The 14,518-nt window shown below is 37.3% G+C and overlaps 2 protein-coding genes and 1 long non-coding RNA gene across 3 annotated transcripts; all 3 read left to right on the top strand.

The window, feature by feature from the left end:
* Positions 1-281: 281 nt before the first annotated feature.
* Positions 282-5,308, top strand: LOC117371980 (troponin I, fast skeletal muscle-like). Its single transcript, XM_033967680.2, has 7 exons — positions 282-351; positions 2,057-2,090; positions 2,231-2,267; positions 2,364-2,492; positions 4,356-4,445; positions 4,534-4,710; positions 5,063-5,308. The coding sequence occupies exons 2-7, from the start codon at positions 2,083-2,085 to the stop codon at positions 5,156-5,158; spliced, it is 537 nt and encodes a 178-aa protein (XP_033823571.1). The 5' UTR covers positions 282-351; positions 2,057-2,082; the 3' UTR covers positions 5,159-5,308.
* Positions 5,309-5,972: 664 nt separating this feature from the next.
* Positions 5,973-6,682, top strand: LOC129456316 (uncharacterized). Its single transcript, XR_008648714.1, has 3 exons — positions 5,973-6,034; positions 6,097-6,152; positions 6,615-6,682. It is a non-coding gene; the product is annotated as an uncharacterized LOC129456316 (long non-coding RNA).
* A 539-nt stretch (positions 6,683-7,221) lies between these two features.
* On the top strand, positions 7,222-13,870 carry LOC117371981 (troponin I, fast skeletal muscle-like). Its single transcript, XM_033967681.2, has 7 exons — positions 7,222-7,297; positions 12,213-12,248; positions 12,356-12,392; positions 12,462-12,590; positions 12,662-12,751; positions 12,833-13,009; positions 13,202-13,870. Exons 2-7 carry the CDS (start codon positions 12,238-12,240, stop codon positions 13,280-13,282), a joined length of 525 nt encoding a protein of 174 aa, XP_033823572.1. The 5' UTR covers positions 7,222-7,297; positions 12,213-12,237; the 3' UTR covers positions 13,283-13,870.
* Positions 13,871-14,518: the final 648 nt, after the last annotated feature.

Here is a 14,518-nt window from a genome sequence, read left to right as displayed (position 1 = left end):
TTAAAGATATAATAAGGGACATTACTGAGTCTATTAATTGGCCTGTTCATGACATTTTTTTATTCTAACCGCGCCTTCTTTTTGGGGAAGACCCTTGGAATTTGCACAGTTAATAGTACTCTTGGGGGATAAGTGTTTTATAATAGACACGTAGGGAGGAGATTGGGGAGTGGGTGTGGGGGGGTCGGATCTAAGATTTCAGATGTTGCACTGCCGATTGGTCTGGAGAAAACGAACTTCCATAAAGAGAATGATGGGGTTCCCTTTGCCTTTGGGGAATGCAATATATACCAAGTTATCTGGCCAAAGAAAAGGCCTTCCTGAATTCAGTCTCGGTTTCCAGCAGATAAGGTAAGACATAATACAATAATCATAAATATGGCAAACCATGGGTAATATTTTTCAATGTGACATATCACAATTGAGACCTCATCTATATACAATACAATTTGTGTGTTTTATTGTTTCTGGCAGTGATACGGTTTACACTATGATTCTGAAGAGAATAGAGAGCTGTTTCAATGAAGCTTGTTGGGACGGGGCACGTTGTTGTGTTGAGTTGTAAGATGATAGTCCCAGGGTTTACCGCCGTGTCATCACAGTTAGTTTGGAGTGATTTGCTGTCACTGACCTCAAGGATCACTTGAATTTGTGTAAGCATGGTCAAAGTGCTTTACTTTTCAGAACATTGCAGGTTGAATAGTAACATTAGGGCAAAAACATAGAAGAGATTTTATTATTTGTTTTCCATGTAAGAATTTTATTGCATTGCCTGGAATGTTCCACAGCAAGACAGTAGGACGCAGTTACAGGTCAGACCTGCACAGAGGTGGACCCACTTTTCAATGTATAGTGCAGAAAAAATGCCTACAATGAATTAAATGCTTGTTAAATACAGTTAATGCCACACAGTGGAACACTTCAAGCAAACAATAAAATGGAGACAAGCAGGTGGTGTACTCTTCACCAGAAAAGTTACACAGCACACCTTTAAGGGACTATGGAGTTAATATGAGTGGATATAAAATGTGAAAGTGAATTTGGTTGTTTGTTTGTTGTTACCAAGGTAAACTATGGTAATTTGTTATGTTTTGCTGGAGGTTATAAGATGTTTTGGATGCACTTTTTTCAATAATGATTGTGTTGGTACAAAGACTCGTAAATTTGGGCTTTATCATATGTAGAGATTCCCAAAATGTTACTGTTTGGCATTACTGTAATGTATTTCAATATATATGTTTACTGTGCATTTTGCGGCATTTTCTGCAATAGAATTCCTTACATTGTATTGAAACATTTCTAAATATGGCTATGACTGCTGTTCTTATATTTGTTTTGTAGATGTGTAAATATGCATTTTAGTCACTATTTCATGAATCAACGAGTTTCCTGTTTCCTTTTAGACTTGAGGAAATGTACTGTTGTTAAGTTTTTGTTTTGTTAGATTGTTCGACACTCTAATTTTAGTCCAGCTGACATCCGTGCCGAGTCAAAGTTGTTTGGGCTAACAGAGGAGCTATCAAGTGTTTGAAATAATCTCCCAGAAGACAGACTGCTCATTACAATGATTCCCCAGTGAGACAACTGGACCCCCCTTGGGTGTCCCGATATAGACAGGGCTTTTTCCTTAAGGCGGACTTGATGATGCTCGAGTTGGTTTTGGGTTACATCTAAGTGTACTTTATATTGGGAAAAGATGAGGCAGAGGTATTCTTGTCCTGTTCATCCTCAGACTGTCATGGCCCTGTGCACCCAGCATTACACAGGGATAGACACTTCACAGGAGTATATATAATGATACTTTGTAAAAATGAAAACGTGCTTTAATTACCTAAAACGGACTCAATACAGAAGAAGTTTAAGTCAAGTTTTGCCTAATAATGTTTTTGTTGCTTCTGGATTGTGAGAAATTGGTGGTTTAAATCCTATTTTCCTAAAACACTTTCTAGTATGAATGTGTTGTCTTGGCATGTTTTTGATATACAGCATTATCATTTATTTGGAGCTAAATATTAAAAAATGCTTTCCTGATTTTCTGGAAATATTTTTTCTATAGGGTGTGAAGTGAAACAAACCGCGAAGATGTCAGAGTGAGTAAAACAAACCTGTTTTTCCCCTTATATCGCATTCATGTGTATTTATTTTTATATACAATACATGTGTGGATATAGTTGAATTGTTTATCAATGTAAGTACTTTTTGTCTTTATAAATTTACTTTGGTGAAAAAGAAAAAAGATGTCCTCGAGTCGGAAGCATCATTTAAAGGTAGGGCATTTTTGGGGATGTTTAGACTGGTCCAGTGTGTGGAAATACACAAGGTGATGATAGTTTGAGTTACTTGCTTGGTTTTTCCCCTGGCAGAGCTTGATGCTGTCCATTGCCAAAGGCCTGCTGGAGGAGGAGGAGAGAGAGCGAGAGGAGGAGAGGGAGCGATACATGGATGAAAACTGCCCCCCTCTGTCCCTGCCCCGGAGCATGCAAGAGCTACAAGTATGAACCCAAGTAACACACGGAACAATACAATGAGATGGTTAATGAAACTTATTATAAATGGGATTTATACAAGATTTAATAATGAAAAAGTAGAATTACAATTATCAAATAACTATATTCTATTAGCCTAATATGCGTTTCCTACTCTAATAAAAAAAATAAATTACACTATTGCAGTGGAAAAAAAAAAAAAAAAATCTAAACAAAATAAAAATGGCAGCTGACACGAAAAAAAGAAAATTAAACAGTTGTGCATCACAGACCTCTGCTGAATCAATGAGCAAAGCATTAAACACTCACGTTTATCAGTGACAGAAGTTTTGTTGTAATGATAGATGACCAATCAGCTTGTCGGTTTCCCACGTATCACTGAAATAAACATACCTGATTGCACAACTTTATTTGAGTTTGACTTGAAACACTTGGCAACAGAGGAAAGGGTGTTGTGTTTCTAGATCAAGAGTCTGGCTGCCAGGCTAACTTTATATAGCTGACTGATGTGTAATAACTTATTCAAAAAAGTGGCACTATGCGGTTCCACTTATTTAAAAAATAAATACCTACATATATACATAAATAAATCAATAATAAAAATAAAAAAGAAATATGGACCTACATTAATAACATTATGGCCGATCTATGAAAGATTCTGAAAATCATCCATTGTGTTTGTATCCCCAAAATCAAAGGCTTTTACGAATTGATGTTTTGTGAATCTCTTTTCAATCAAGGCCAATGCACGATAAGCTGCTGGATGAAACATAAGTCGACACTAACACGGGATTTAAAATGACTTTGTTTGGGCCAAGGTCCGATTTGTGGATGAGATGTGCCCATATCACTCAACACAAGCCAAACCACACATACTCTACCTGGCTCACGTACCCCTGCACTGTGTATGGGACCTGAAATGGTGGACATTTAATTTTACGGCAACATAAATGTTTTTTATGTCTTTTTGATACAGATTTAGAGGAGAGTGTTCTGGCCATGAGCTGACATTTATTACATGCTTAATATCACATACCGTTGGCTGTGGATGGCTCCAGTGGTGGGGTGGATCGTCGCCGGTATTTAAGGGCCACTGGGCTGGAGCCAGGATTGTGGGAGCAGATGCACGCCACACTTTCCCAACAACAGGCAGCTACAACCAGCAACCACTGAGAAATAAAAGAAAGGCATACTATATTATCATTTCATAAGAAGTTGGTATTACCCTTTAAATGCTCTATTCTGTATTATAAGGATTGTATATCATATGCTCCTTCCATATGACATAGACTACGGTCCCAAACACATTGAGACCTGCTCAGGTTCCAGAAGTAAATTCATTTTTCTCCATGTTTTTCCCGAGAATTCAAACATTTGAGGCACACGGGACGCTCAGTAGTAATTTTACTTTTAAACCCCAAGAGGTGAGCTGAACTGTTGAGCTCCATAGACTCGTGTGTGCCAAGAAAAACATCTACAGGAACTTCAGCCATGAGAGAGCTGAACAGATGAAAGTCACCTTAATCGTAATCAGCATTCTACACCTCAACTCCTGTCAGATATCTGCTGTGTCGTGCAATGATATAATCTAACTTGAACAACTTTTTTATTGTGTATTTTATGTGCTTGAAATGAAAGTTTATGGAAGGTTGTGGGTTGAGAGAACGTACAGGCCAAACATGCAAATTGTTTTAAATGGAATACAACAGTCATTCTTTTCTGTGTATATCTTCCTTGAACAGTTAACTGCAATCGGTCCCAAACAGAATAAAAAAAAATATATATATATATATATTTATCTGTCGCTCAAAAATATATATGTTGCTATTATTTGTAGTAACTAGTTCACAATATGGTTTCTCCTTCCAGGAAATGTGCAAAGAAATCCACCGCAAAATCGATGTGATTGATGAGGAGCGATACGATCTGGAGATGAAAGTTACCAAGTCCAACAAAGAGGTACAGAACTGCTCAGATATCTTTTTCTTTGTTATTTTTGGTAAGATTATTACACAACTAAAATATGTCAGCTTTTGTGCCTTTTTAGATTGACGACCTGAAGATCAAAGTCCAGGATCTGATGGGCAAATTTAAGAAACCAGTTTTGAGGAAAGTGCGTATGTCTGCTGACGCTATGCTCAAAGCTCTGCTGGGCTCCAAACACACAGTCAACCTGGACCTGAGAGCCAACCTCAAACAGGTCAAGAAGGAGGTCAAGGACGAGGTGAGAATTTCATAAACGTAACACTCACTTGGATTTACCTGTTTACCCATTTGTTAATTTCTTTTTTATTATTATTATTATTATTATTTGCAATTTTGTGTGTTCACCGCACTGCAATATCAATGAGTTGTTTTACTGGTTTCAATGTATTTATGTATATATGTATGTTTATTATTGGCATATAATCTTACGTGAAATAAAATTAAAAATCTAAAATTGAAAAACTACTCAATACTAGACAAATATTTTAACTAATATATGTGTTGTTTATAACTCATAAAGCAGATCAGAAATTTCATACCGTAATGGTTAGTTTAATTTTCCCTAATAGGTTTTTGTTTTGCTGTTTCAGGATAAGGAGCTGCGTGACGTTGGTGACTGGCGTAAAAATATTGAAGACAAGTCTGGCATGGACGGAAGGAAGAAGATGTTTGAGGCTGAGGCTTAGATCACACACTTTATCTACCTAATTTATATCAATCCCATTTCTCCTGCAAACACGTTATAATAGTCATAATACTGTATCTACTGAACACAAGTGCATGTTAAAGGCACAAGAAGCTATAGGCCATGCTGTAAAACCGGACTCAATAAAACATTTTTCAACTTTTATCACACTTTACTGCTTAACTTTTTCACTCACAAAAAATGGAAAAATGCCCAATGTCTTTTCGAGGCATTTAGAGTTCAGTTACAGACGATTGCCGAGTATAGCCTATGTCACAATATTACCATAGGAGGCAGATTGGTGGTTTTCAATGTGATGTTGTCATACACTCAGATGGGGGGTAAGAGCCACTTTTCCCTATTGATTGCAGTATACTTTTTCTTGAAATATCCAAAATGTAAATTCACAAATATTGAACCTGATCATTTCTGTTAGTAACTGGACGCTAAAACCACTATATGACAAAAATCTGCATTTTATCTGCATTAATTTATCTGTCCCCATGTGTACTAAATATTATTAGCCTTTAGAATATTATGATGCCATCTGAAACCCAGCAATTAGATTTATGTAATGACCCCAAATCATGAACTAAAAGGAAAGATTTAATTTCTACATTTTCAAACTGAAGCCTAAAAGTGATTCAACTGAACCAAAATCTCACTGATCATCTTATGCACAAACATAAATGATCAGATGTCACTTCTCGGTATCATGTGATATAACATTGAACACCAGTGGATCTAGTCCAGGTTTGAGTCCTGTTTCCTGGAGGTTGCCGTTTTAATAGGTGCAAAGCCTCTAAGGGTGTCAGAGTGACTGAGCGGACTGGCAAAATGGGGGGCCACCCTAAACACGTCCTTAACGAAGACGCAGGTGGGCTAAAAGAAATATGATACTTAACTAATGAATTATTTCACACTATTTATTTATTTCAGCAGGTTAGACTTAGAGATTACAGCACCCTGGAAGTCAGAAAAATGAAATGTTGAAGGTACGTAAAAGCACTTAAATAAACAATCAGTTGATATGCTGGTTGGGCGAACAAATTAATGGAATAAGATCCTTTACTGGTTGATGTGGGCCCAGAACATTCCATAGTGTTAAAACCTAAAATGAAATTCATATAAGGCTGCTCTGTAGTCACTTGAAGGATAGATAACAGTTACTGAATACATCTGGGTCAGTTGTACATACCGTAGTTCTGATATAAGGAAATAAATGCTATTTTTAGTCTGCACTGGTATTGGTACTAGTATTGGTACTTTATCAGGGTACCAGCAGATATACTGTACAGTACATCGATACAGTATTAATATTGACAGGGACTGACAAAAGGCGGATTGGTGCATCTCTATTATTTGAATTACATAGTACAAATTACTATTACTACTACTTCAACTTAATTATCCATGTAATGTATAATAAAACAGCGTGTGATGCTCTGCTATGTGAGTTTTCTGTTTCAGCTTGTTTGCAATGCAGGCATGTAGTTTGCACTAATCCGGAGCGGCTGCCTGCAACAACTCATGGTGAGTTCCCAACGCTTTTAAACAATGATTCATATATCTGTTTTGTCATTTTAAAATATTAGAATATAGAAGTAAAAGGAAAAAATAGTCAAGTTTTTTTTCATGGGTAATTTGTCCCAATTTTATGAAACAATAACACAACACACTAAATTATTTTGTTACATTTTGTTCAATATTAATCCCCAAAATACAAAAACTAGTCTTAAACATAGCAGAAAGACTCTAAAATGCATATCAGAAAAGCTGGTATGGTCACATTTTTACATAGACCTGTCGCTATTATATTTTCAATTTTAAAACGTTTGCTATAAATTGATGTAGTTGTGGTCCATTGTGTCCAACAGATGACACTAGATAATACGAATGACAATCTTAAAGGGTGGGTTATTTATAATGAGGCGGGCCGAGGAAGGGGACAGATGACACTGTACTGTATTTCATGACCTTGCCAGCCCATTGGTTTGACCAGTAATCCACTTCCATAAAGAGAAAGTGGAGGATTTAGAGCCTATCACAGATTGCAATATATACCTTCTTAGCACTCACTGTGCTCCGGGACTGGTCTGTGCTGCTGGACTTTAGCAAGCCAAAACTCTTCTCGGACAAGGTTGGTCTGGACCTGCTTGACAGAGTAGAAGAAATTTGCTTTTGAATTTAATTTGCTTTAATTTCTAGCTTGTTAACTTTACATGTTCAACTTTTTCTTGATGCTAACGTTTGTGTTCATCAATTTTAATATACTAGTTAGCTTTAAATTTGACTTCAGACTAATGCTTGTAAACTAAAACTACTGATATTCAAATCTTTCAATAAATCTTTCCTTCACCTTTATCTTAATAACCTGTGGACCGTTTTATTGAGACACCCTAACTGTTTGCATGTTTGTCGCAGCATCTTGAAGTGTGAGGGTGCTATCCATAGCACTTGGCTGTTAACAATCAGGAATTTCGAGATTTTATGGTTTGCTTCTAATTGACGTCAGATTATTTCCACACAGATGACGTCAATTTGATTACAACCTTAAAAATTCGATCACTCTGTGTTGACGATGGAAATGTCCAGTTGTCCCAATTTGTTCTTGGGCATTGTTTTGTGAAGGCTGAGGGACTAGTTCTTCATCTGAGTTTAGAAAAGCCGGGATACATTTTTAGGCGTCCCCGGTGGCGTAGGGGTGATGTATGGTCTAGTGAAGAGGCTCGCTGAAAGGCAACACCACTACAAGGCATGAACCTGAAAACCAATCCGTCAAGTGTTTATCCTGCTGTCATCGCCCTGACGTTTCCCAGGAAAATCTGCTCTAATCTGTGGCCAACCGCTGCCATCCTCAAACTGCATGATAATCCAAGGACTTCCAAGCTATAAAAAAAAAAATTAGAATCTTTGATAAAGTTAATCTGGATTTGTGCTGAACATAAATGTCGGATTTATTAGTTTGCTATAGGAGGTTGTTATTGGAAATCTTTATCAGTTAGAGACATGCTACTTTTGATAAGGCATCCTCTTATTGACGAACAGGAATGTATAACTTAATGTGGCAAATTACATTAAAATTCTGTTTACATAACACTGACCTTTTAAAATTTCAGTGAATTGGTTGAATTGGTTTCTTACTTATTTATGTGATTATGTATCTATGTAATCTCTGTGCAAAGACATTTTTTGATTATTGTAAAAATTATTTAGGGTCAAGGATAACAAACCTTAAGTATTTAAAGCCATTAAGTATTTTTTATTGATTTAAACAAATAATCTATTAACATATAACACAGAAAAGGCCAATTTCTTCCTGTTTATGTTTTACGGTTAAAGCACATTATTTGTTTACATAGTGATACAGTAATAGGACTGTATTGTCTTGTCAAATAAATGCACTTTAATTTTAGATTTTATTTTGAAATACAAATATCTAAGCAAAGGGCAATGCCAAGTATTTACATTGGCACCGCTTTATAGCCCGGTAAGACTGGCACTATTTTAGCAAACCCATTTCAGACAGTTATTCTTTCTCCTCTGAGTGCGAGGCCGACAAAGTGAACTTTCCTCTGAGGTCAGGTTATTTCGGCACTCTGCTCTAATGTCTTAGTTGTCCAAGGGATGTTCCACAGTGTTGGGTTACTACACGCCCTCCTAACCCTCCCTTGAGGGACAATCCCTCATGAAATACACGCCACACGTTCACTTAAGACAGAATTTCGGACCATATTTAAACCCCGCAGATAGGACCCCTTCACCACGGCAACATGGTGTCAAGTCCTGAGAGTTTTGTGGTTCTGAAAATACAATGTCATCCCCGGAGATAGCGCCAACCTTTTATTAGTTTACAGTTGACAGTTGCCATTTGTTCTGCAGGCAGCTCTGGGTTTTGAGATGCCTGCAGTAGTTGTCTGTTTAGTTGTTGATGTCTTTTCTTTTTAAGACAAGCCCCTGTCATTTTTACCCATATAATGAAGACGTGAGGAACAGCTGTGGTCACAGGAATAGATGGATAATCCGCAGGTCCGCACCAGCTCCTAAACATTACAAACAACTCCAGTAGTGTCTGTTGCCTTATCTCTTAAAGTATACAGAAGGCAACCGGATAGGCATTTCTACTGTAAACCTGTCAAAAGGGAGGGATATTCTTGGAGAGCTACACCACTGTCCAGACTTTACACTTTAAATGTAGAATAAAATCAGTAAAAGAGAAAGTTTGACAATCGACTGTCATGAGCTCTGTTAAAGAGTTTTAACAAATTTATCATAAGCATGAAAATCTGGGGTTGGCATGTTGCTTTTTAGTAAAGACGAAGTGTCATTTAAGACCCAACATAACATTTGTCAGAGATTATCCATGATAAAAAAAAAAATATATTTTTTTTTAAATTGAAGATGTTTCACCACTCACCCTGGAAGCCTTTTTAGGGTTTGCATTTTTAGAATCTAATATATCTATAAACACAATTTTATGAAATCTGATATTTTACCAACATCCTGATTCATTATGAAACAGTTTATTAGCAAACAAACATATTTATTTATGCTATATTATTACTATTGATTTATCAAACAAGATTGTGCTATAGGAGAGGTTCAATCAAGAGGCATTGTCTCTGCAAAGACTTATCCTGCACGGTTCACAATACATGTTTTATCCCATACTTATATATATGATCTCCAGAGACCTTCCTGCCTGTTACGATTATTCACAGCTACATAACCTGCTCTAGCTGTCTGTGAGATCACCCTGCTTCAAGATGCAAAAGGAAACACTTCTTGTCTTCCTTAATATGTCAATGTTTCAACCCAGCTTGTCTAGGGTCAGGGAAGTAACAAAAACTGTTTGGAAAAATTGTGAAATAAAGTAGTAATTTAATTTACAGGGTTGTAAAAGGCAAAGTAACAAAAGTGGACTAAAATATTTATGTAAATGTATACAAACAAAAAACAAAACTAAGAAACCAAAAATAACATGTTTACAGATGCATTTTGTCTCTAAAAACTGGTCGCATAGGCCTACTAAAAACGAGTGACAAAACTAAGGGACACATAACACAAAAAGAAACCAGGAGTGTCCCAAAACAAATAAAGTCACATGCCTGCAAACAGAATTGAGTGACAAAATAAGAAGAAAGAAAACTAAACTAGTGTCTCACACACAAAGTTAGACACAGGGACAAACAAGTGACTAATGAACTAACTGAGACACATACAGAATGGCATACTGGCCACACAGACCAGCAGCCCCAAGCAGGTGTGCTGGATCCCTTTAAGTAGGGGAGGTGGCTACAGGTGAGCCACAGGATTGGCCAGGCGGGGAAACAGTCCTTCAATCACCAGCAAGGGCTCACACAGCAAGGATTTCATGGGGGAAAGGTGACAGATTCAGTCACACAGTAAACATAACAGACAAATACTAACAAATGAAAAGACCTTAAGACCTAGGGTCATAACAGTCAAACAGCAAAATGTTCATTAGGAAAACAAAAAAGTCATTATAGGACCTTAACATGCCTTAACATGTATAATGTAAGCACTACTTTTTCATTCTCCAGAGGCACAGTTATATAAGATTATGGTATCAGTACTTTGGAGCTTTTGAAAGAGGCTAATGGTTGTTATGTTGGACTTAAGTCTGCATTAGAGGATATTCAAACAAAGGCCTTTCTTTCTGACACTTGTACAGATCTAAAGATACTTTTTGACCTGTTGCTGGCTCTCTACAATCAGGGAAGTTTACGTGAATCACCCTCTGTGCATTGGGAGTAACTGGGCCACATTTACCGAGTATCTAGTAGTTGTTCCTATCTGGATCACAATGCTGAACCCTCATAGACAAAGCTATGCTACTGGAGCCGCCAAAAATAGCATTATGGTTCTGCCACGCATTAACACCAAGCAGGTTACACAGATCAGTTCCATGAATTTTCCTAGAATTAGACTGACAACTTAAGCTAGAATTATCACGATTCATCAGGCCCCAATGTGAGAAGAACTATTACAATGGCAGATAGTGTGCAATTGTTTTGATTAAGATAGATTGGGTGGTGATGACAGAATAGATCAGTGGACAGTGGTTCTGTATAATAATATATAATTGACATAAAATATAAATTATTAATGTAATTAAGATTGCCTATTAAAAAAAAATATATATATATATATATATTTAGCTATGTAATAAGTTACCCATCACTATCACTCAATTTAATAAGATTCTAGTTAATACATTTAAAAATACATTTTAACACATTTCTGTTAACCTAATGCCTTCCTCAGACTGCACTCAGAGCTATTGTGATGGCTGTGTTAGAGCAGTGCAGTGTGCCACTTACATGAAGAGTGGAGTACTGCTGTGCTCTTGTGGTCACAGTCTTTGAAAGCTGTATTCAGACGATTAGAAACTATTTCTATGGGAAAAAAGGTTGGTTCATTCTGTTGTTGACTCCTCCTGATTGGAGTCAACAACACAACAACAATAACTCAGAGGGCTGTCTGAGCTCCCCTCATTACGTTTAATGTTTTGGAATACTTGCGGTCTTGTGCATTCTGATGATGGATTTATAACTCAGTGTGCGGTGGATTCTGCATGTATTTTAAGTGGGTTAGTTGCAGACTGCCTGTTATACCAACTACAGTGTACTGTGGCACGCATTTGACCAAAGCAACACAGTTCCACATGGTTCACTTGATAACACACGTCTAATGACCTGAAAGCCGCTCTAGACTGCTGCCTTAACCCTAACCTGGCATGAGCTAGATGTAACATAATATTGTCTGAATATTGTTATTGGGATACTGCTAAAAACATGGACATATTCTTTTTTTTCGATATCACCCACCCCTAGCTGATTCTGAGATATTAACAGGATTGATGTGGGGATACTCGTGGCATATATGTGTATACTTTTTCTTATGATGTGTATTTGACCGGGTTGCAAAGAAGAGCCCTGTATTTTGTTACTGAAGTTTTCTGAGTTAAGCAAAAGTTATGAAAATTGTTGTTGTAAAAGCTTGGTCTAACGACAACGCATCTTGCATTTTAGAGCTTACAAGAATACTTCCCCCAAGATGGCCTCCGAGTGAGTATCTTTTTCATTTATTTGCCAAATCAAAATAAATGGGTCAAGCAGTATAGTAGTGGTAAACCCAGATTCATAGAGTGAATGAACTGTGTTTCGGGTTACAGGAAAAGACTGTCTGCTAGGCGCAAACACACTCTAAAGGTAACATCAGACTCACATGAGTTGTGGAAGTGATGTCATGCTTACCTCTTGATCATGCTGCATTTGCAGAGCTGCATGCTCGTTGTAGCCAATACTTTACTGGACACTGAAGCTTCTGCGAAGGCTGAGGAGAGGGAGAAGTTCCTGAAGGAGAAGTGTCCCCCTCTGGAGCTGCCCTACTCCAAAGACGAGCTTATAGTGAGACCTACTGCCACAAATGACACACTAAAATCATACAGAATGTATTCAATAAATATGGTATATTTTAGGAACTATGTCAAAAACTTCATGAGCAGATCGACCTTAGTGAAGAGGAGAGATACTGCTTAGAGTTCAAACTAAACATGGTTCTTGATGAGGTGAGAAAAAAACAAAACAAAACAAAACAAAAAATTTACTTTGTTTAAATTAAGCTGTGTTAATTTGTCCTCTTCATGTAGGTCAGGGATCTCAATATTAAGATAGTGGATCTGAGGGGTAAGTTTAAGAGGCCCAGGCTGAAGAAAGTGCGTATGTCTGCTGATGCCATGCTCAAAGCTCTGCTGGGCTCCAAACACACAGTCAACATGGACCTGAGGGCCAACCTGAAGCAGGTCAAAAAGGAGGTCAAAGAGGAGGTGAGTGTTTGCTGAAACAACATAAAACATAAAAGTGTATTGAAAAACAAAGAACAGATGTGCTCAAGGGGATAGACTTTATAAAGTTACATTTCATACTTAATTTAAGCTTGTCCTAAAGATCAGGATTTAATGCCCACTCAGCCTGCTTATTTTAACTTTTAAAATAAAAATAACTGTTCTGTGTTACAGGATAAGCAGCTGCGTGATGTTGGAGACTGGCGTAAGAACATTGAAGACAAGTCTGATAGAAAGAAGATGTTCGATAGTTAAATTGAACCTAGCTCTACTTTGAGACACAGGAATAACTTCCAGAACATAATTCAGGCCATGACTTTGAAACTGAACAGTTTTGTTCTATATGTGCAGCATTACAGTAGCCTGGCCTGTCATTTTCATTGTATTTACACAGAAAGTCTGTCTGTCTTTCAAAGCGGGATTGCACTGGAGGAAATCAAACCAAGCAATACTTAGATGTGAACCCAGACAAACTTTCTCAGTGTAAATAAAGAGGCTTTTGTATGCGCTGGCTACCTATAACAACGTTATCAAATAAGATCTTTGCATTTGTATAAGAAGCTGAAGAGCAGGCTTTCATAAGATAAGGTGTTTTGCTTCAATGGCAGTTTGACAGTTGAACAGGGAATATGTTATGTAGATCTATGGTTAGGAAAGGATAGTCACAGGTGTTTAAGATGGAATAAAACTGTTCAGTGATACTTGCTTTTGCCTGTACTTTCACTGCACTGTGATGTATATTCTGTATGTAAAGAGGATTGTGTTCATCAGATTGTTCTGAGTAGTAACACTTCTATAGCCGTTCTTAAATTAAATACTTCTGCTAAGCAGTGGACTACTCCACACACTGTGTAACTCATGGTTTTACTGTTCAAAAACTTGCTAAACATATGACAAGCATGTTTTCCCAAATTTGTACTGCGCAAGATGAAACTGTCACACACCACCTGCTCATTTATAGCGATAACAACTATGTAATCATATCTATTGTCAAATTAAATGTTCATCAGTATTGATGCTGTCCATCAGTTGTATATTACTTTTTGTTATTTTTGTAACTAACAAAACTGTTGCCTATTGAAAATAGCTGTTATATTACTGTTTGCTAACTGAGCTTTAGTTTTAGCACATACCTGTGCTATGCTAGCGTTAACTAATAAGAAAACTCAACTGTAAACATTTTAATAGAGTATACAACTCTAAAATGTTTATTTCCATGCGTTTAAAGTGAGAGCAGACACTCACCAGTCCTCTGGGTGTGAGTCAGTGTGAGTAGAAAGAGCAGTTGGAGTCAGTCTCACACGGGTCTCACAGCTGTGCTGGATCACCTGTTAGCATTAGCATTAGCATGCTGCCTTTATGCTAATCTACAGTAATCCTGCGCGTTTATCTAAGCGCCAGCACGCTCTCTGCGGGTTTAACTGGATCTGTAGAGCTGACAGTGGCTTCCCTGAGCCACAGACACATGAAGCTTTATCCATTGTGGTTTCA

This window comes from Periophthalmus magnuspinnatus, chromosome 6 (genome assembly GCF_009829125.3).
Source record: "Periophthalmus magnuspinnatus isolate fPerMag1 chromosome 6, fPerMag1.2.pri, whole genome shotgun sequence".
In the NCBI taxonomy this organism is placed as follows: domain Eukaryota; kingdom Metazoa; phylum Chordata; class Actinopteri; order Gobiiformes; family Gobiidae; genus Periophthalmus; species Periophthalmus magnuspinnatus.
The sequence above is the reverse complement of the archived record's forward strand: the minus strand, read 5'-3'. Positions and strand labels throughout refer to the sequence as shown.